We start from the raw sequence: 21641 nt of genomic DNA, 5'->3' as shown, positions 1-21641 counted from the left end.
CTCAGTAGGCGGGTTTTGGTGACTTAGAGCAGCCGCTAAAGACAGCAGGTTTGCAATTCCTGTCCAAGTTCAGGTGGCCAGACCAGGGGGTCCTTCCCTTTTTCTGTCCTCAAGTTGAGCTAAATGCTCACTAGGGGACGTCTGTGGAGTATCTGGAGCCCTGAATTCTTATAAGGCAAAAATGCTTCTAACCAAGGCCAAGGCTGCTGCCAAAGCCTGAACATCCCTCCTTACAGGGTCTGACCTTGATGCAGCTTGTGCAAGCTGTGTACATGGGAATTGTGGGGACCTGGGACTCATTTCTGCCAAAGGAATCATGGTTAACAAAGTATGGCTGAGAAACAACAGTGCTTTCTTGGCGTGTTTCTGGACTTCCTGTGTGATGAGTTGCAAATACCTGGGATGAATGTAGCAGAGAATCTACTTGTGGCTGCAGACACTGGACTAGGAGTTGAAGCAGCTTTGAGGGTCAGTAGAAAACAGCTCCCACATCTGTATGGCAGGAAAAATCCACATCACTCTGAAAGGGGTAAAAACCCCCAGCTGGTGAACCGTTGTTGTTCATGCCACATCTGTGGCAGCATTTTTTTTCTTGACAATATTATTTCAAGATATTTCAGTAAAGAAGCTCTGTTTTAGTCCATTTACATCTGTCAGGTGTTTGCCTGTGACACCACATCAGCCAATACTGCTTCTCTGCCAGCCAACTGAACAAGCAGCACAGCCTGAATGGTATTGCCAAGGTTTTTCTTTGATGTGTGTGAAAACAGAACAGCTCAAGATATTATTCCAGGTTTTCAGCATTTGATTTGAGTTGATTTGTCTTAATGAATGTAAAAAGCAATCCAGAAGCATGTATCAGTTATTTCTAAATGGCCCTACTGCAGCAGTGTTCAGAAATACCAAAGATTAAGCAGCCTTTGTGTTTGGCAGTATGCAAGCAAAAGAAACCCTTCTTTGAGGTGCTTAAAATGGAGGACATTTAAACAGATCTTCATGCAGATCTACAGAACCCTATTTTCTGTAATGGTGTAAGAATCCAAGTACAAAGAACTTTTAGCACCAGGTATCACAAATTGTACTTAGAACAGTGCACAGTCTTATTTCCCATGTTATTATTTAGCTATTACTGCTTTTACTTACATCAGACCCTGTGATTTGGGGAGATCTTCCTTATGGTCCTCACTGTTAAGCTGCAAGCTTCTAACATGCTTTGTTTCATTGCTGTCATTAAGTTCTCCTTGGTGAAAACAGATCTCCTCATTCCAAGTGTTTCTTTCTCAATACACTTAGACCTCAAGACTGTCCTTTCAGTAAATTTTAATGCAGAAACCATCACAATTCTTCTAATAGGTTTTCAGTGGGCAGCCCCTGGTAGCAACTGTTAGGGTGTTTTTGCTTTAGTTCTGCATTTGGCACTCTTTTGGGTGCTAAGATTTTATTTATTACTACCTACCTCAGCAATTCTAAGATTTTATTTATTACTATCTACCTCAGTAGCATGAATGTCACAGTCACTTTCATCATAACCTCACAATCTCCAATATAAAGGTACAGATGGTGTTTTCAGAGTTGGAAGCTCTCATTTTGAGTGATACAGAATTTTAAGCATAAATGTCATCTTAATTGTTCATTTTCTTTTCAGATGCCAGCTTGTCATTGTTAGGATTTGCTGGTTCCAGAAAAGGGAAGACATAATTTCATATTTAAGTTGCACAGATGAAAGTATTTATTTTGACAATGGTAAGAAATGGCCAAATACGGGAATAGTTACCTCTCTGTTTTACTGCCACAGAGCGATGATGATTTATCTTCACAAAGACAAGAAAAGGCAGAAAAGTGCAGCTGCAACATATTTTCTAGAAATTAGACAAGTGTTATTTGCTAAACAGTACATGCTGGGAATAAAAATCAAGGTTTCAGTAATACCTCTAGAAAGAAAAGAAAAGTGAAAAGAAAAGTGAAAAGAAAAGTGAAAAGAAAAGTGAAGAAAAGAAAAGAAAAGTGAAGAAAAGAAAAAAAGAAAAGAAAAGAAAAGAAAAGAAAAGAAAAGAAAAGAAAAGAAAAGAAAAGAAAAGAAAAGAAAAGAAAAGAAAAGAAAAGAAAAGAAAAGAAAAGAAAGGAAAAGAAAGGAAAAGAAAGGAAAAGAAAGGAAAAGAAAGGAAAAGAAAAGAAAAGAAAAGAAAAGAAAAGAAAAGAAAAGAAAAGAAAAGAAAAGAAAAGAAAAGAAAAGAAAAGAAAAGAGAAAAAGGAAAATATGACAGACAAATTAAAACAACAGTTTGAGGAGATAAGCTCTCTCAGGCAAGGAAAGACAAAAGAGGGGATGATAAAAAAGAACAAGAAAAATTTCTGATCTGTTTATTTATTGCATTGCATACTCATGTTACCTTCCTGCCTTATGTACAATACTGAATGGTTTAAGAAGGGGAACACAGCAGTGCCTTCAGCTTTTCCAGCTAAGATGAGCAGGGCTATTGTTTTCTAGAGGTAGCTGTGTGAGGGAAGGTGTTACCATGCTGGGCTGTCAGCGTTTTCTCCTCTGCTGCTGAAGCTCTTGCACTGCATTCCTTGACCCATTTCAGTCAGGATCCTCCACATTAGCACAGACCTGCTGTCTGCTAGCATCAGATCCTCCAGGGAGGGATGAAGGATCCAGGATTTAATGCAAGATTTTTCAACATAAACACTTTGATAGATACAGTCTGGCCTCACTAAATCAAAATGTGTTTGGGAAACTGTATTTCCTTGCCTAGCCCTAATGACCTGTCTTACCTTATCTCACTAACATGGCAGCAAAGAATTGATAGCAATACCCACTGCAATAGTATACACTTAGTATCAATAACAAATGCTGAAGATGTTACGTGATTAGCACTGTTTCTGGAGGAGGGGAAAAACTGAACAGAGGAGTTTACTTTGGGAGAGAGAAAAAATGAAAATAAAAAGTTCTCTTGCATTTTTTTTTCTTTTTATAATCTGAATATTTTCTACATAACAATAATAAAATACTGAAGGTGAGATTTGTAAATAAAGTACATTATCAAATATTAACAAAATAGCTTAACTTCACTAAGTGCAGAAAGAAAGAACTTAGCACAGAATTGGAGGTATATGGAAGTATTAAGAGGCTTTTATGCATAGAGAGCCTAAATTACTCAAAAGACAGGATTTTACTAAGCTCAACCAGAAAAATGATTTGATTATATTTTTTCAAGCCTAATGGAAGGTTAAAAAGCAATTTCTTGGGTAGAGAACAAATGTCAGCTTGTTATCCTTGACACCTAATTGGACATTTGTTTCACTTCTGTATTCTATCTGGAACAACATTATTAGAATTTTAAAATATGATCACTGAAGACAAAAGTGGGATGTACCCTTGGAAAGATGAAATCCTACTTTCATGTGTTGTTATTTTAAGTGCCTAGGCTAGATGTCAGCTCATGGAATGATGGATTCTCTTTGCTCTTCCGGACACTTGGCCATGTGAAACCCTCTAAACTCTCACGGAAAACACCTCATTGGATTCAGCCCAGCCTGGGAAACTGGAAGTTATTTTAGGTGTGTCCTAGTAAAAAGCTTTCAAGGAACATATTTTAGTAAGGTGTCAGCTGCTTTGTCTTGGCAGGGTTTTTCACATCTCTTCTGCAGTAGTACATAAATCCCTTTCTATAATGGTACATAAATTGGCTTAAATTGCTTTGTTTCTTCAAAGGTAAGATTACAACAGCAAATGTAACATGGTAGAGTGGTAACATGGTAGAGTGGTAACATGGCCTTTGAGTAGGAAAGAAATCAGGTGATTAACTTGGAATGGACTGTAAAGGAATTTAAGATACAGAACAAAAGATAAAATTCAGTCCTGCTTTTGGGTTGGAGTGGGTAGGAGTCATCCGTACTCTACCAAATGATCCTGTGTATCATCCACTGAGAACATTTAGAGAGTCACATCCCAGAAGGGTATTGAAAAGCTGTGGAGAAGAATGACTGATTTAATGAACTGTGTTAACTCATTTGCAGGAAGCACCAGATTATAATTTGCTCTGCCTTAGTGGCATTTTAAGCAACAGAAAAATTGCTTTTACTGGGAGTATTAAACTGTACAATTTTATCAGCTTTTGTGATAAGAATCTATTTTGAACAAAATTTACTAAGTTCCTAACTCCTTAGCTGTTCTTCAAATGCTATTTTTGAAAAAATATGTTCAACCAATAAGGAAACATTCTCTCTCCAAGTTTTGCCTTAATGTTTTAATTTAGATATGTCCTTGCCATTTCTAAAAAACCTTTTTCTTCCTAATATTTACTTAATTGAGGAGGACAAAAAACTTCATTTATCACCTGGTGGGGTAACTCACCTGAAGCTCAAGGTTCATGAATACATTATGGGTGGTTAGCAGGTATTTTTATTTTGTGATTTCGTTGCTTTTGTCGTGATTGGACACAATAAAGCAACTAACAAAGTGTAGGGAAACACTTGACTAAACAAGAAAATGATTCCAACTTGGTAATGGTCAAAGAGCTGCCCAACAAGATTTCATCTTTATCATTGCTTACTTTATTATTGTAGTCAAATCAGATGTGGGAGTGGTAGGGAATGGCAGCAACTGAATTACCAAACCCTGCATTTCTGACCACAGGAGGCTCTGCCTGTGCTCAATCTGTGTTCTGTGAGTCAAGTATGGAAGCCTCAGTTGCTATGGATTTGTGTTTCACTAGTCTGTAGGACTGTCAGTTGAGGATTTTGTTTGGGGTTTTTTCCCCAATAACTGGATACTTACTAGGTTTGTCTTCAAAGCAGATTTTAAAGTCAGTATAATGTGCAACCGTCCTGCAGCCTTTCTTACTACTGAGCCACACATACAGTTCTTCCCTGTCCTGTGCATACTTAAATGAAACTTTCTACGTTGTTGCAAGATCTCCCCTCATTTTAACCTCATGGTTATTGATACATCTGGGACCAACGCTTTTTATTTCCTCTCCTTCTCTAGTTTATCTGGCTTCTGTCTCATGTTGAAAATGTGAGGGACACTCAGGAGCAGGTGTTTCTTGTTCTTTGTCCTTACTGTTTGGCATGCTACTATATCAAGGGGTGTGATCTTCTGCTGGCATCCCATGGGTAACTCACAATTCAAACAGTTTTCACCGTACTGGGAGGCAAGAATGGGACTTAAAGAATTGAGAAAGCTAGTGAGTCACAGAAATTGGCTAAGAGTCCAGGGAGCCTACAGGAAAAGCAGGTAATTCAAGCAATAGGAGTTTGCTCGTTTAGCTTTACTGTACACATGGAACACTGAGTAAATTCAAAATCGGGGTATAAAAAATGAATAAAAGAGAAACTATAGGTGATAGTATTTACATCAACTTATTATGAAGAAGAACCTACAAGCTTGGATACACAGAGAAGTGGGTACATACACAGGACATGGCACAGGGCTGTGCCGGAGCCGGCAAACCGAGAGCTCCGGTCGGGGCACCTCCGCCTGCGGTCGCCTCTGCGCCAGCCGCGGCCACTCGCCCGCAGCCTCCCGGGTGAGACCTGCGTACATATATACACATATACATACATACACATATACACATATACATCGACACACGTTTACACATGTGCAGGGGGCTCCCAGAGCGCCCCTCGCTTGGGGCGGCCGCGCAGGAGAAGCCGCAGGAGGAACCGGCCCCCCGGACTGCGGGGAAGGGGCGCACCCCCACCTGCAGCTCAGAGGGCAGGAGGGAGAGGGAGGCGGAGCGGTTCCCATCCCGTCGCCTGTCGCCTTCGGAAAGCAGCCGCGGGTGGGAGCGGGCGATGGGCGCGGGTGGGAGGGAGCGGCCGCCACCCGCGCCCGCCCCTCCGCCCGCGGGCCGGGGGCGATAGCGCCGAGCCCACCCCGCGGCCGCCCGGGATGCGCCGCGGGCGAGCCCGGCTGCCCCGGGGGGAGTTGAAGGCCCCGGGGGCCGCTCGGCCGGCTGTGAGGGGGCGGGCGGCGCCGGGAGCCCGAGGAGGAGCCCGAGCATCCCGGCGCCGGGGACAGCCGGAGAACGGGCGGCGAGGCTTCATGGGCTGCTCACGCCACCATGGTGCTCGCCCTCAACGGCAGCCACCTCTACGGTAACCTGCGGCCCCTGGCGCTGGAGGAGCCGCGGGCGCTGGGCGGCGGCAGGATGATCGCGGGCTCCTGGCCCCCGCGCAGCCTGGCCAAGCTCGGCCCGTCGCCCCCCCCGTCGGCGCTGCCCACGGCGAGCCCCCTCCCCGCCAACGACTCCCAGTGCGGGGAGCAGATCCTCAGCTACGGCAGCGCGGAGAAAGTTCTCATCGGGGCCGTGCTCTGCCTCATCACCCTGCTGACCATCGCCGGCAACTGCCTGGTGGTGATCTCCGTCTGCTTCGTGAAGAAGCTGCGGCAGCCCTCCAACTATCTCATCGTCTCGCTAGCCCTGGCCGATCTCTCGGTGGCCCTGGCCGTCATGCCCTTCGTCAGCGTCACCGACCTCATCGGCGGGGAATGGATCTTCGGGCGCCTCTTCTGCAACGTCTTCATCGCCATGGACGTCATGTGCTGCACGGCCTCCATCCTGACCCTCTGTGTGATAAGTATCGACAGGTGAGAGAGCCCGGCGCCCCGAGCCCTGCCCTGCCCTGCCGCCGCTCCGGGCACCGGCCCGCCGCTGTCCGCAGCCCCGGCGCGGGGAGCCGCGCCGAGCGGTCCCATAGCGCTCTCCTGCCTCCTCCTCCGGCTCCCTCGGAAATGAGCCGTGCTCAGAGCAGGGAGCGAGGCCCGTGCCAGCCCGCAGCCGCTCTGTTCGAAGGAGCCCGCCGGAGCAGGGTGAGCTGCCGCCCGTATGCGAGCCCAGGTGCCTGGCTGTCCCTCTGGGAAACTTCCTTGCTGCCGCTCGGGAGCCAGGGTGTCAAAGCAAAACCGGACCTAAACGGTCAACATATTCCATGGCTCTATGCGAGTAAATAAGGCATTTCCAGCTACTTTAAAATTTGGAACATATGTCTTTAAACTGCTTTATCCCACAGGTAGATTTGGGTTGATTCTTTCCAAGTGACAGCGCAACCTCACTGGGTTCAGTAGAGTTTTAACAGACTAGAGAAGGTGCAATAATTATAGCTTACTAAGGTTTTATCTTTATTCTAGGACAATCCCAGAATAGCTCAATTTCATTGTCGTTAAATAATGTTTTGTTTGAAGGAAAAAAATTACTTTCAAACGTTTGTTTTTTAAAAATTTGCACCTGCTGTCTTAAAAACCAAGTTATGCTCATTGGCATTTAGCTGCTTCCAAAAGATGCAATTACTGGGGCAACAGGAAGGTGTGTACACACTGTAGAATGTGTGTACACCTTAGGTGTTCAGTTCTGGTGTAAAAACTGCACCACAGAGCCCACATTTGCCTGTGTCAGTCCTCTACAAAGGAAGACTGTCAGATTCCTTTTTTCCATGCAGGTTCTATTCTAAAGTAAGTTACAGCCTATCGCTTCCCTTTTCCACAGCCTAAATTCTATGCCAAGAATTTTAACAGCTAGAAAGTAATCTTTCATTAAAACTTCACACAATTGGCTGAAATTGAAAAACCTTGTAACTAGATTTTAGAAGTCGTTTACAACTCTGATATCCAACAGCAGCCTTGACTGTTTACTTCAGAAAGTTTTAAGAAAAGCTCTGTATTAGGTTTCTGCAAAGCAACATTCTTTCTAAAGAGATTCCTACAGTAAATGGAGGTTGTTTTGTATCAGGGAGCATCACAGTTTGTACTAATTTCAGAACTTTAATTTCTGTGCAATCATCCTCTGTTTTAATACACTTTATTTTGTGACTTCTATATTGGCCAGCAGTTAGCTGAATGCTGCAAAGCATATTGTAGCAATGAAATCCAATTTGACATTATCTAATGATGTGTTTTTGGTGTTGGTTTGTTTTTTTTTTTTTTTTTAATTGCTGTTACATTGACATTTGCTTATTCTTAATTCATCTAAGTTAATTTTTAAACTTAATTCCTGTATTGCAAGAGAATATGGATAGGCTTATCTACCTTCCCAATGTTATTCTCTACTTTTCTATTCTATTTGTAAGATATACAAATAGAATAGAGCATTTTTATGCTCTCTCCCCATAAAGTATATCTATTCTTTGTTCTTATGTTCATCTCTGAGATCTCCATCTCAATTTCTACCAACCTTTTGAAAACATAACATAGGTTAATATAATTAAGCTTTATATTAGAAAATAATATAATAATAATTAAGCTCAATAATAATTAAGCTTTATATTATAAAATATATTATTTTATATAATATAAAGGTTAACATAATTAAGTTTTCTTAAGGAAGTGTGATGATTCACACTGTAGCACTGGGCTTTTGCTCATTTCTATTTCTTAGTTTAACATTTGAGGTCACTGCTGTGTGCTGAACAGGGGTTTTGACTGAACTGGTCACTGATGGCTGCATCTCTTGTTCTGTCAGTTTTCCTTCCACTCCCCTCTCCCCCTAAAATACTAAGAAGAGCTATATCTCTGTATTGAGAAAGAATATAACTTCTTGTAAATGACTGATTTTCACCAGCTAGTGCTGATTTAAACTAGAATTATTCTCTTATCTTTGTGTTCTCACTTTTTTCACTGAATGTTTATTGAACACCATCTCTTCATAATTCATTATACTATTGTCTACTGCCTACTTGAAATTAAAATTCTGTGACTTATGATGCTTAACCTCTGTCACCCAAATCCATTATATACTTGAGATAGTTGGTATCATAAATAAAAGGAGACAAGCCAGCAATTCATTTACAAAATGTCTCTACTACTCAGAAATAAAGAATTAAAAAATCCCCATGATTGGTAATCCTATTTAAAAATAATTACTCTTATACTGCTATAATACTGCTAAGCCAGCCAAATATTAGGTTTGGATATTAAGAAATCTTCGAATAGTGCATATCTACAAAATATGCAAAGCAGGGAGGCAGTATGAAAATCAAATGTGAATGATGAAGTGTTGCCAGTCTCGCATTGGTGGTAATAGTGGTGTCATATCTGCAGTTGTTCTTACACATATATAGTTAGGAAATCCTTGAATGATCACTGAGGAAAATTTATCTCTGAAAACACATCCCTCCAGTTTAAGTTTTGTTTGTATTACAGGAGCTGAAAATTACAATGTATACAGTGCATTAGAGGGTCAGACCATTTTCATAAGGCTTTGGTGAAACCACTTCCATGTTTTCTGTTATGTAGAAGAAGAAGATTACCAATGATACCTCCCTTACTAGTCTGACTATCTCAGGGCAACCAATGCAAATACAGGACCAGGAAATTTCAATGAGAAATTCCAGAAGCAGAGAATTTGAATGAAATTCACTGTCCTTCAAGTTGGCCACTATCCTCAGAGGCATTTAGATGTACTTAAATCTTGAATATCTTGAGGTTACATGGGGAGACATGTCTTTAGGAAGAAGGGTTAAGGCAGGACAAAGAAACAATTTTGAAATATAATTAGGAATTGCACTGTCACCTGTCTTTTTAGGGCACTGTAGGAAATTTTTGTTGTGATCCAGTAACGTATCTCCTGAAGTAAAAGATGCGGCTGTTACAAGCAGTGTAGAGACAGCAAATAAATCTGCTATTTTAAAATTTGTTAAATCTCTAGACTCTTCCTGAAGCAGATATGAGAATCAGGTAAATAGTTGAAATAATATTACAATTGAATTAATCTTAAAGAACCAAATTTATTACAAACTGTTAGGCTGGGTTTGTAAAGAGAAATAATAGCTTTTCTTAAATAAATAATTTATTTAGTAAAACAGAGCTCTGAGGAGCCATCAGGAAGGATAAAATGAGTAAATTGAAAAGGCTTTTTGATTTGTTTCCCTTGCACAAATATGTGCTACTCAGCTTATGCCACTGAGAGCACTGAAATGCCAGCAGCTGGCAAGCCTATTGCTCACAGAGAGATTTTGCTGCACGGCCCTTAGTGGTGGATGTGGTTTGTATCTGAATATATCAGCTTCTGGAAGAAGCATATTAGCATAGAGTATACAAATGGACTGGTTTCATTCTGTTGGAAAACCTTGTATTTTTTTCCTAGTTAGACACATTAAGCACTTCTTGTACATTTTAAGTTGCTTCTGTTCTAAGTTGTGCAAACTATAAGGGTGCAAAGGAGATGTTAGTGTGCTATCATGGGGATATCTAACTTTGGACAGGGTGCACAAGGAAGCAGCTAGGTTGGAAAGGTCATTTGATTATCCACAGAAATCTAAATTTGTGGAGATTTGTTTCAAAAATTAAAAACCTTCACAAATCTTTGTCCGGGGGAGCTGAGATGAACATATATTTTACGTATCTCTATTTTATTTAAGCCTTCACTTTGGAGGAAGGATATCTGCTTACAGGCAAGTGTGTCAGAACTGAAACAGATATGATGGAAAGACAAGAGTATGCCTTTTCAATTTTTTTAAGGATTAAAGAGGCAAGACAGCTTAATACTCAGTCAATGATCACTTTTGCTAGTCTCTCCATCCATGATATGAGTATTAACTTTATAGAAAGGTAGGAGCTACAGAGACTTTTGCAGGATAATTGAACAGAATTGAGTTCTTCTTTAAGAATTTCCTATTAGTGTGTTGGGATATTTTTTCTTTTGCTCTTAAGGTTCCACTTTTCTGGTTCTGAATTAAACAGATTATATCACATCACAATCCCTTTGCATTCATTACATTTAAGAGTGAGAAAACATTATGAGTAAAATATGAGGGATGGATACAAACCACATCTTGGTGGGGAATGAAGGGAATTAATTGTGTTTGAACTGGTGGTGTTTTCATGCTGATTCATCATGCTATTCTGACCCAAGATAGCTACAGAAATGCTGTTTTGGAGAGTATCCACAAGATAACTGCATAAGTAGCAATTTTTAATTCAATTTTAAAATAGTTCTTTGGCTTCGAAAGTGATAAAGAAACATAACTACTCAACTACAGTTGAAGCATTATAACACTTTCCCTACACCCACACAAATAATGAAACACTTTTTTGGGAACTTTTCCAGTCTGTATCTTGGCCAACAATTCACGAGTATTCCAGGCTTCCATTAAATTGATGAGGATTTAGAATTTCTATGCAAATAAGTGGGCCTTTTTGTTGATCCTGAGATTTTTATGTACAAAGATCAGCTCCCTCTCCCTGCCTGTGTTGCCATGCTCCAAGTATGAGTACTTATGCTTCTCCTTAGAATGTGTCAGTCCCAAAATTCACTGGCTTCTTGAGTCCTCATTCCATGTCTGGGAATTGTGCAGACCTCAAATTTCCTCAGAGGAAGAATTTGGAATAAAACTTAAATAAATAGGCACTTTCAATAGAATCCAGATGTCTAAATTCTACCTACATCCCAAGCTGATAATATGACCTGAAAACTGTTAGCAGTTTGCTAAACCTAATGGTAGCTAGTAGTCCTGTGTAGATTCCTGTTTGGTATGAACACTTTTTCTGCCTCCAGTGGGTGGAAAAGGCAGCAGTCTGTTCTGCCAACCCTGCTCAGATCATTCACAAAATCCATGTAGAATATATATGCAGAAATAACTATGAAAAGAATCTCTCTGTAATATATTTTGGATCTAGAATAAACATAGCCACCAGTAGTGCCACTCACAAGATTTTGTTTAATATATATATATATATATATATATTTACACAGAAATAAGTGAGAAATGAGGAAAAGCATAAAAGGAACTATAGGAACCTAAAAGGAACTGTAGGAAAAGTGTGTGATGAAGTTATTGCAGTTAAGGTCTATATTGCAGAAGAAAGTTTTGAGATCAGTATGGCAGCTAATTGCTAACAACAGCCGCCCTCACAAGAGCCATTTTTTTTCATTGTTTAGCCTGATAAATAATAGTACTCTTTTTGAGCCTGTAAATAACTTTTCTACCTTATGAAAGACACAGCATTGATAAACTAAAGTGAAAAAGAACAGGTTTGGTCTTAATCCTTTCCATGTAGTTTTTCTAATGCAGTCTGTTTAACAAACGTTCCTTAGACTGATGGAATTTCTTTTTTTTTTTTTGCAGATAATTTATTACTGAACACTTATGCAGTCTCCATTTCATTATTTATATGTAAAAAAGGTACAATATAAATTTTTGGTCCAAAATTCAGAGATTAAGAAGTTCAATTGCAAGTTGGATGCATTAAGTAGTAATAAGGCAGTGCAATGTTTATCTGTCACTGGGAACCCACTCCAAAAGAGTAAAATAATCTGGGTTTGTTGCATTAACATGACCCCATTTCTTTAGGTACCTTTCTGTGACATCCTTGGGTATTGTTTCCTGTGTCACAGGCACAGAAAAGAGATGCAGTTACTTACAGAGTAAGCAGGTTTTAGCCACAAGTATTGTTTTATTATGTCTTTGCAGAGAAATTATGCTTCATGAACGCACTGCCAGATGCATAATAAGCAGGTGAGAATTAACAAATAAAAGATATTTTATAAAACAGATGGATTATTTTGTGAAAACTTGATACAGGGAAAAGGTTTTAATGTCAAAACGAGTGGAAGTTTTGTCCTTTTGCAGAGGAAAAAGGCATTAGATCTGAAGTTTGCTGGGTGTGTCTTGTGTCTGCGCAGTGGAGGCTGACAAAGTTTGGGTAGCAAAGAGATGCTATAGAAAAAAAATCTCTAGATTGGTTCTTGCTGTTCTGTACTGGATCCATTTAAGCAGTGTTACTGCAAGGGAGTCCCAAAGTGTGGAGATCCAAGATACCCCAGAGGTGGCAGTGCAGAAGGGACTGCAACTGGCAATTTTTCAGGGTGCATGAATGGGACTTACAGTTCAGTGAGTAGCAGGAGATTTGAGATTAAGCCTTTTCTTGAAACTGGATGGTGCATTTCCCCCCACTACATTTGAAACTATCTTCTGTTTGCTCCTACCAGGGTTTAAGATTGGATGAGTTTTCAGAAGTGATTTTGGGGTCTCTAATTCTTGGGGGTTCATCCAGACATTTCAAAGGAGCCTGATAAGTCAGAGGTAAGGGAACATTAATTCACATTTTTGCCAAGCAGGGCACTCTGGAGACATTCAAAAAGTGATTTCTTTCCTATCAAGGTAACAAAAATAATTTCTATAAGTAAGGTTGGATTTGCTTCAAGATTCACAGCAAAAATGCAATTCTAGAAACACTTCTCTTTCTTTTTGAAGGGAGCTTTCAAAAATACATCCAGATATAATAAAAAAAAAAAAAAGCAAATGCATATCATACTGACAGGATGTGTAGTGTACACTGATTACACTGGTATCAAAATATATTTTCCTAGTGTTTTTCTTGAACTAGATGAGTATCATAGAATGAAACATCAGACCTTTTGTAGTTTTGTACACTGAAACAAGATTACTATATCAGTAGTAGCATGCTCACACAAAAGTCTAGAAGAACAGAAATTAATCAGGGAATATTTTCACTTTCCTGAATTAATTTTCTCTGAAAATTATTTCTAAAGCTCCCTGAAAATTATATAATATATCTTATTCCTTTTAAAGGAACACAGTATTATATTCGATATTGTTGTTGAGTTTGAAATATTTAATTGGAAATATTTGTGGTAAATTTTGAAACTTTCTTCATCTGTAGTTGATAAATACATATGGTACTGTCTGTCAGCTACAAACACCTCTTCTTTTTCTTTCTCTCAATATATAACACACAGATCTGGTCCTTCCTCTGTGGACCAGAAAGTCTGAAGAAAGCTGGCCATTGTAGGTCTTGTATGAAAATAACGAGCTTGAGAAATAGTTGAGTCTGCAGTGGTGCAGCTGTCAGAAGAAAGATTGGGGAGCAAAATCACAAGTTCTGGTGTCTGCATGCCCAAATCACAAATATCATGAAACAGTGCTCACTGCAGTTCTGTTCTAATGGTCACTGCTCTCTGTAAGGTGAGGATAATTTCTTTCACCTGGAAAGCTTACAAGTTATAGTTTTTCTTGTTGTACTGAATAGCCAACTATATCTAAAAGATTGAATAGTGTGTGTATATATATATATATATATATATATATATATATATTCCTATATATACTGAAAAGAGTCAAAAACCAGCTGATTTTTTTAAAACAATCTCTCAATGCAAATTTTAATTTTCAAACATCTCAGGATTAAATATGTCATAGTGAAAATTTGTTTTTATTCTGTTTGAATAGAGCAAAATTAGAGAGTGAGCATCATTGATTTTCTTTTTGTACCTTGCTGTTTATTCAAGGCTTTGTATAGAAATCTAGATTATCTGATACATCTGTGTGGTTCTGTACATATTATAATGTATGCAAATCTGGTGGTGATTCACTTCTAACAATAAACATGGATTTTGGGTAGTGCACAGACAAGAATGAATTCTCTAGTAGTGCAGAACAGAGATGTGCATGGAAATCAAATCAGTACTGAGCATATTCTTTCTGTCTATCGTGGCCTTTGTTGTCGAATGGGAGGTAGCACAAGACACCACTGAAGGAGGTTTATTTCATCACTGATATCTATTTCACTGCTAATTGTCATAATTGTTTAAAAAACAAACCAAGACACAAAGCCAAGAGGGATATTACAAAAATAGCTTTAAGTTAAGGAAAACTGGGGTGAGATCTATTCTTAGAGGTACATTGTGTCTTGAAGAGAAAATTGGCAGCAGAGTTTTTTCCTGAGCTATACCAAGGAAAAGGGTGGGATTTTGGTACAGTTAAATACCTAAACCCAAGTTTTTTAGCTTGTAGAAGTTTAAAGTATAATCACAAGGAAACTTTGTAATCTGACAAAAATCCAGTTTTTTGTACAGTTCTTATGTCTCTTAAGGAGATTGTGGGAAGTGGAGGCAGACTCATATGAAAAGTAACATTTTTCTCACATTGGAAATTATTTGTCCTGCAAGGTGTGGCAGGTTTAGGGGCAAGCAGCAGCTTGCCACATACTAATAGTGGTGGAAAAGTTGGCCAGGGACCAAGGGAGAATGGACAGAGTTTATTGTATCTCAGACTTTCACCAAGCTGGGTAAAATCAGAACTGGCAGCAAAGACTTGTCTGCAAAAACTATTTTTGAGGCAGACTTATGTACAAACCTTTTACTTTTGATTTTTTAGTTAAAAACTCTCTAGTCTTTTAGGAAAAGATGGTAATTGGTGATCCAGGCAAACACATCATGAGGTCTCTTCCCAGGAAAGCATGGAGCTGTGACACCTTCACTGCCACTGAATAATACTGATGCCCTTGGTGGCATTTGAATCATAATTTCTAGTCAGCCATAGAAGTATCTGTAATCAGAAATATGGCCTATTGCTGCTGCAAATGAAATTGCTGCCACCAATAAAGAGCTTTAGGTACCTTATAAATAAATTATTTAAATGTTTGCTTTCCATGAGATGTGTTGGAGACTGGGGACAATGCATTTTAACATATGGTTTGCAGATCTCTAGAGAGGGACTCAAAATGTAACTGCAAAAATTCCAAGTCTGTGGCAGCAGCGTCTGTTCACTAGAGGACTATTCCCATGTGAGAAAATACAGGAATTTTTAAATCAAAGTAAAGGATAGGGCCTAGAAGATTTACTCTGATAACGGCTGTTCGTTCAGAAATTGTCAATCAGTGTAAATATGAGAAGGTAAAAATGGAAGGCGTAAGTACAGATAGCAGAGGTATGTGCTATTATCTAAACTTATTCCAGAATTTACAACCTGTCATCTTGGATATAAACCACGAAAGGATGTTATGATTGTCATGAAATATTTCAAATATATAGTACAATTTGCCAGAATAATTTTCTGTAAGCAGTTCTCTGTGTGGGTTGTTACATTTTGTTTATTTTCTGTAGAAGCGGGCATTTAGCAAATAGTTGAAATATTAAATCCCTGAACAAAGAGTTTGTTGTCTGGCCATAAATTACTTGGAAATATTTATACCCATGACCCAAAAGAGCTGCTGACAAGATGCAAAGCTTTCCTTTAATAGTCTAATAAGATGCTTTGATGCTAAAAGTGGTACAGCTTTGGCTCAAAAGACTTAATTTTGAATTGTTATGTTCTGCAGTTTCCTTTTTACCCTTAATATCTGCATTTGAAGATCCACTTCTTATCACAAGCAGTTTTAGCAACAATAGTGATTGTTGTGTCTCAAGAGTGTATTGTCCCATATGAAAAAGCTATTTTTGCAAAATTAATATGGTCATTAACAGAACACAATATTATTTCAAAAAAAATGAAAATAATATACCTTAGTGGGACATAAATTAAACAACACAAGAAGGAGCTTAACATTTCCAAAGCCTGTTATTTAACACAAAGCTTCTGTACTGCTACTGTTGAAATAAAGGGAGGACCTTGTCAAATTTCTCAAACACCTGCAGCTTGAAGTGAGCTACCTGAGATGTCCAGCTGTGGTGATTCAGCCCACACCAATGCCAACATTCTGCTCTTAAATTCTAATTAATCTTTGAGGTTTTCTGCCTGGCAATGAAAGCTGTTATCATTGGAAGCTGTAATCACAGAAATAAACCTTAGGTATTTTACTTTTTATGCGCACAGAGTTGATGCCACCATATCTCAGAAGAACCTTAGAGTTGCCAACTTGTTGCTGAGGGAAAAAAAAAAAGCAAAGGAAAGACATACTCACTAAGAGGTGGGAAGGAGGGCTGCTTTCTGCTGATCCCACTTGTGTGGTGTAGCATCTGTGAAATGAATATAAAAGAGAGCTCTGAGATCCTTGATAATCTTTACATCCTGCTATCTTTAAAGGTTTTGGAGGAGGAGATGATCTATCATTAGCTGTATTTCTGTTTTAGCATAAATGTGTAATTCTAAATTCTGAGGAACACGAAAAGGTGTTATGAAGGTATTGTGACCACACAATCACACACTGATTTGGAAAAATGGGTATTTGTGAAAAATCAATACCTGAATCTGTCCTCAAATTTTGTCATTCCATATAGAAAGCCCAGAGGAAGAGAGCCAGCAACTCCTTTTTTGACAAGAAAAAAGCAAGAGGTTAATTTTGTAGATTGGATGTACTATATTTTCATGCCTGTTAAGTTGGTGGTAGCAGTTTGTATAGAAATGTGTTCTATATTTTAAAAATATTTAGTGTTGCAAGTTTTGCATGATTTTAAAAAGAAAGAAAAATATGAAGGATGTTGCTGATAAAAAGAGTACACTGTAGTGGAAATTTGTTGTAGGCAGGCCTGTTGACAGAGAGGACACACTGTCCTGGCTAATCTTTCCCCAGGTTTCCTGTCTAGTGACCTCTAAGCTTACTTGCAGCTACCATTGCAAAGGTAGACCTGGTGACATCTTAAATGGAGAGTATGGACTTCTGGAGTTGAATTAAATGTTACTGGCTGGAAAAAGCCACCCGTGTGGAACCACAGCCTGGCAGGTCTGAGCAAGACCCAGGAGATTCAAAGGTCATTAGAGTAGAGGATTTGTTAGCTAGAAAGAAATAGTGTCCATTACTTTCTTCATTCCAAAGGCTGCTGGCAAAAATTAATAAATATTATGACAAATGAATGACTAAATACCGAGGTTGGGAAAGGCTGAACATGCATTTTTACTGACTGCAGTTTAGGTTTTGCTGCAGTTACTTCTCATCACTAAATCTTTCTCTCCTTTAACCTTCTCCTTCAGTTAAAGGGCACCTGGGGCTCTGTATTTAGGGATTCTGAGTGACTGCAAAGGGAAGAAATATTTATAAAGTAATATTAAATTCCTGAAAATTTTCTATTTTCCATTTATATAGGAGAGCTCAACCAAACCAATTTATTTATTGATACTAAACTCCAAAATATCACTTAATGAGACATTTTGTGAGGAAAATGACAGCAGGCAGGAGAATTACACGTGAAGGGAGAACTCGAGACTGGGTGTTTAAGCATGCTGTAAGTGAATATGTTAGTTAAAATGAGTGCTAAGGAAATAAATGACATACAGTTGAGAAGTGTGGTAGCTACAGTAAGCCTTACATTCATTGGCATGAAAAATTATAGGACATGATAACCTCATTCTGTACCACATACTGAGCAGAAAATATACTGCTAAAATATCAAGACATTACACAAAATCACTGTTTCTATAAGTTACAGAGGAGGAATTATCTTATTAATGATAAGTCACTGGAAAGGACTGTGAGCAGCAGTTTTTTAAAAGGTTCTTGAATTGTAGACTCACAATTTGATCTGACCTCCTGCCTTCCTTCCTTGATAGCTTCCCCTCATGCTGTGCTCTCTCCAGCCCACAGCCCCTGCTTCCAAACCTGGCTATGATTGTTCCTGTGTTAAGACTTATTGGTACTAGGAAGTGAGAAATGATTTTACGACTATACGGGAAGCAACTCCAGTGTGCATTTTTAAAAAACAGACAGATAAACACTATACAAGACACTTTGTATATCCCAAAGTTTTTGAAAGAATATTCTTAATTAAACCTGCTTTAGACTTGGATTTTCCTGTGTATCTAAACCATTTTATTTATATGGTCAAGCTTGGGCAAACAAGTAAAGCTTGAGGTCAACATTTATAATTTTCACATACCTTATCCAGTGGAACACAGCAAAACTTTTGTGTGATTAAAAAAAAAAAAAATTCAGATCTGCCTTCAGGCCAATACAACTATGGACAAAACCAGAAATGTTCAAGTAGGCTGGGTCTGTACTGAGATTCACCCATAGTGACTGTACAAGTGTTCCTCAGGGCTCTTGCAAAATTACTGTCATGAAGAAGCAAAGAGAAGAATTTGGACCTGGTCTTTCCAGCATTTTTCCTGTCTCTTCAGAGAGAGGAAAAGAAAGAAGGGGGAGGAGGGAAGAAGTATTCTAGAGGGGGTTGTTCCTTAAGTGCTTTATCTGGAGACATGTTTAAACTGTTTGTATTCAAGGAAGGAAGAGAAGGGACGTGATATCAGCACATTGAAATAGCTATTCCCTGAGGATACTTTGTTTTAATACAGTGGTATTAGCAGTTCAATAGGCTGTGGTTTTTCATTTCATTCATCACTTATACTATGGAAATTTCTGAAATGTTTAATTTAATTGTACTGAAGACATCAGTCATGATTTTCTAGTTAGAGTTGTCGGAGGCTTTCATTTTGAAACACTATTATAACTTTCAAAATAATTCCTTTTAAGCTGATGTTTAGTATCAATCTAAGCGTGACTCATGTAGTGAAATTGGAGAAAATCACCCTAGCCATTTCTCTTTTATGGTAGTCTGATTTATTAAAAAACAAAAGGCAGTTTTTCATAGCTCTGTAATGGAGCCTCCACACATTCTCTGACAATTCCCCTGGATGTGAGGGACAAGAGTGTTGAGATGGGTGAACATAAAAGGAAAATGTCAATTTTCCAGTTCCTATCTGCAAAACATATTCTTTTCCATTTTTGTTTTTGTTTGTTCAGAAACTGCCTCTGTTGAAAAGAGTAGATTTCATCTGAGCTGGTGCTTCAAGAAACCAGATCTTTAAAGGGATCTTTAAGCCCCCTGTAACACTATTAAGCAAAATTTCAAGTCCAGCCTCATCCTTCCCCAGTAGCTTTTGGACTGCGCTGCTCCTCAGTTTCACTGACAGCACCACCTCCCTCCAGCCATGCCACATCATTTACTCAGATTCATTTTCCCTTTTCAGAATTACCCAGCTCTCCTCTAACATACAAAAGGCCATATGAGATAAAACCTCTTTCCTAGCTTTTCCCGACCCATTTTCCTGTGTATTCAATTGCTGATGAACATTGTATCACAGCCAGCCAGAAACAAACAAGAATGCAATACCTCTTTGGTTATTTTTCTAGAACAGAGTTTTTCCTATCTTAGTCTCCCAGATAATACCAGAACATTAATTAAATATCTTCTCTGCCCTCTCAGAAAGAGGCCAGGCATGTTGTAATAACTTAATAAAATGAAATACTGCATCATACACATAAGGATAAAAATGATTGTAAAAAACCCATGTAATTAGATACTCAGGTATAATAGTTGACATGATGCAAATGCACTGCATTTGTTTCTATGGATCGACAATATTTTGGGATAATAAAAAGGTTCTCAATGTGGAATAAGTTGAAATGTGAATTGTGATAGAAGTAGTGTTTTCTGATATAAATCCCCTTATTGAAGATAGCAAAAAACTGCCATCTTTGAAGATGTTTCAATTTTCCTTTTTCTCCCTGATTGATAAAATGACTTAACAACTACTCTGAATGATACCACAGGGTATGAACCTGTATTCACAAGTTTCTGCACTTGTGAAGAAGCTTGTGTGTATACTATGATGAATTTCATGAAGAAATTTTCAGTAAATTAGATATTTCTTAAAAAGCCTGAGAAGTCTTTCTCTAGGGAATATTCCTAAAGTGTTACTAGCATGTATTGTGAATCATACTTTATTCTATATTTTGATTAATATAATTTTTACTTAAAAAAAAATTAAGAAAAACATTTTGACCCTCTTCCCACTACTTCCACAAAAATAAATATATCTGTGTTAAATAAAGGATCTTGCAAATCTGGGAGGGGTTGTGTGTGTGTGAAAAGGCAGAAGTGGGTAGTATGTCCCTGACATGGTTCCACATTTTCTTTTAGAAAAGCATGAAGTTATTTTTTATTTTCCCTCATCCTTCCACATTGTCGAACACTGTAAAGAAAAATGATTCTTCCTATGTGTGACTTGCTTGGATTTGGAGAGCTTTTGAAGTGTTACAAATTATCTATCAAGAAGTAGGGTGAAAAGCACTTTTGAGCTCTGTATATAATTAATCCTGTTGCACTCAGTAAGCAAATCACACTTGTATACAGGAAACAAGTGATGATGAAACCCACAAAGCTGGAGTTCAGACATTTTGAAAAAATTTAAAAATAGTAAGTCTCCCATTACAGAATGCAACGTAATTCTAAATAATTTGTTTCCAAAACCTTTCCAGTTTTCAAATATATCTGGTTTCTAGGAGGCTGATGAAGGATTAAACAGGCTGAAATCCACCTCCCTCCTTATATCTCCTACATTAATGTCATTGGTGATGGTAGAAAAAGGAAAATATACAGATACAATTTTCTTCAAAGAGAGTCAATAAAAGCATGTAGTCTATAATTTAGAATATTTATAAGGGTAATTGCAAAATATTGGGTAGGAAATACACATTATCTAACATTTAGGCAGTGCTGCAAGGTAAACATCAGCAACTACATTTTGGTGCCTTTCCTTCCAAGCAGTGTATAATTTGCAGTGGAAAATGAAAGGCTAAAGAACTGGTTTGTTATGAAACTGAGAACAAGACGTGACAGGTGATAAATGCTTTGACAGGTGTGCAGGGTGCAAATGAAAGGCAAAGGGTGAGGGCAGGTGAAAGAAATTTGCCAAGGTCTGAAAATAAGGAGTAATATGGTTTCAGAATTACAAGTAAGGTGATAGAAGTTGAATGGAAAGATGTTCTGGCAGTATGGTATAATGTATTTCTTAGAAAGAGAACAGAATGCATCCCCCTACCTGTGGGGTGGATGTCTAAGATTAGTAGGCAAAAATGAAAAAGGAAAAATACAGAGCTAACAAAGAAAGAGAAATAAGACAGCAAGAAGGTGAAATAAAAATGAGTGAAATAAAAGTATGAAAAATGAGCTAAAATAAATAAG

The 21641-nt window shown here is 38.5% G+C and overlaps 1 protein-coding gene across 8 annotated transcripts in view; it reads left to right on the top strand.

Annotated features, from left to right (window-relative positions):
- Nucleotides 1-5525: 5525 nt before the first annotated feature.
- The window catches only part of HTR7 (5-hydroxytryptamine receptor 7), a 32842-nt gene continuing 16726 nt past the window's right edge, over nt 5526-21641 (top strand). For 4 of the 8 annotated variants that reach the window (XM_030276062.4, XM_030276061.4, XM_030276065.4 and 1 more), the window contains exons 1-2: nt 5526-6598; nt 12415-12459. In XM_030276062.4, the coding sequence (XP_030131922.1) occupies nt 6072-6598; nt 12415-12459 (572 nt within the window). In that variant the 5' untranslated portion in view covers nt 5526-6071. The remainder of the gene's footprint in view (nt 6599-12414; nt 12460-21641) is intronic. The other 4 variants (XM_030276067.4, XM_030276066.4, XR_005980852.2 and 1 more) reach the window with 3 other exon arrangements.

This window comes from Taeniopygia guttata, chromosome 6 (genome assembly GCF_048771995.1).
Source record: "Taeniopygia guttata chromosome 6, bTaeGut7.mat, whole genome shotgun sequence".
NCBI lineage: Eukaryota > Metazoa > Chordata > Aves > Passeriformes > Estrildidae > Taeniopygia > Taeniopygia guttata.
Note: the sequence above shows the minus strand (reverse complement) of the source record. Positions and strands in the feature narration are given on the sequence as shown.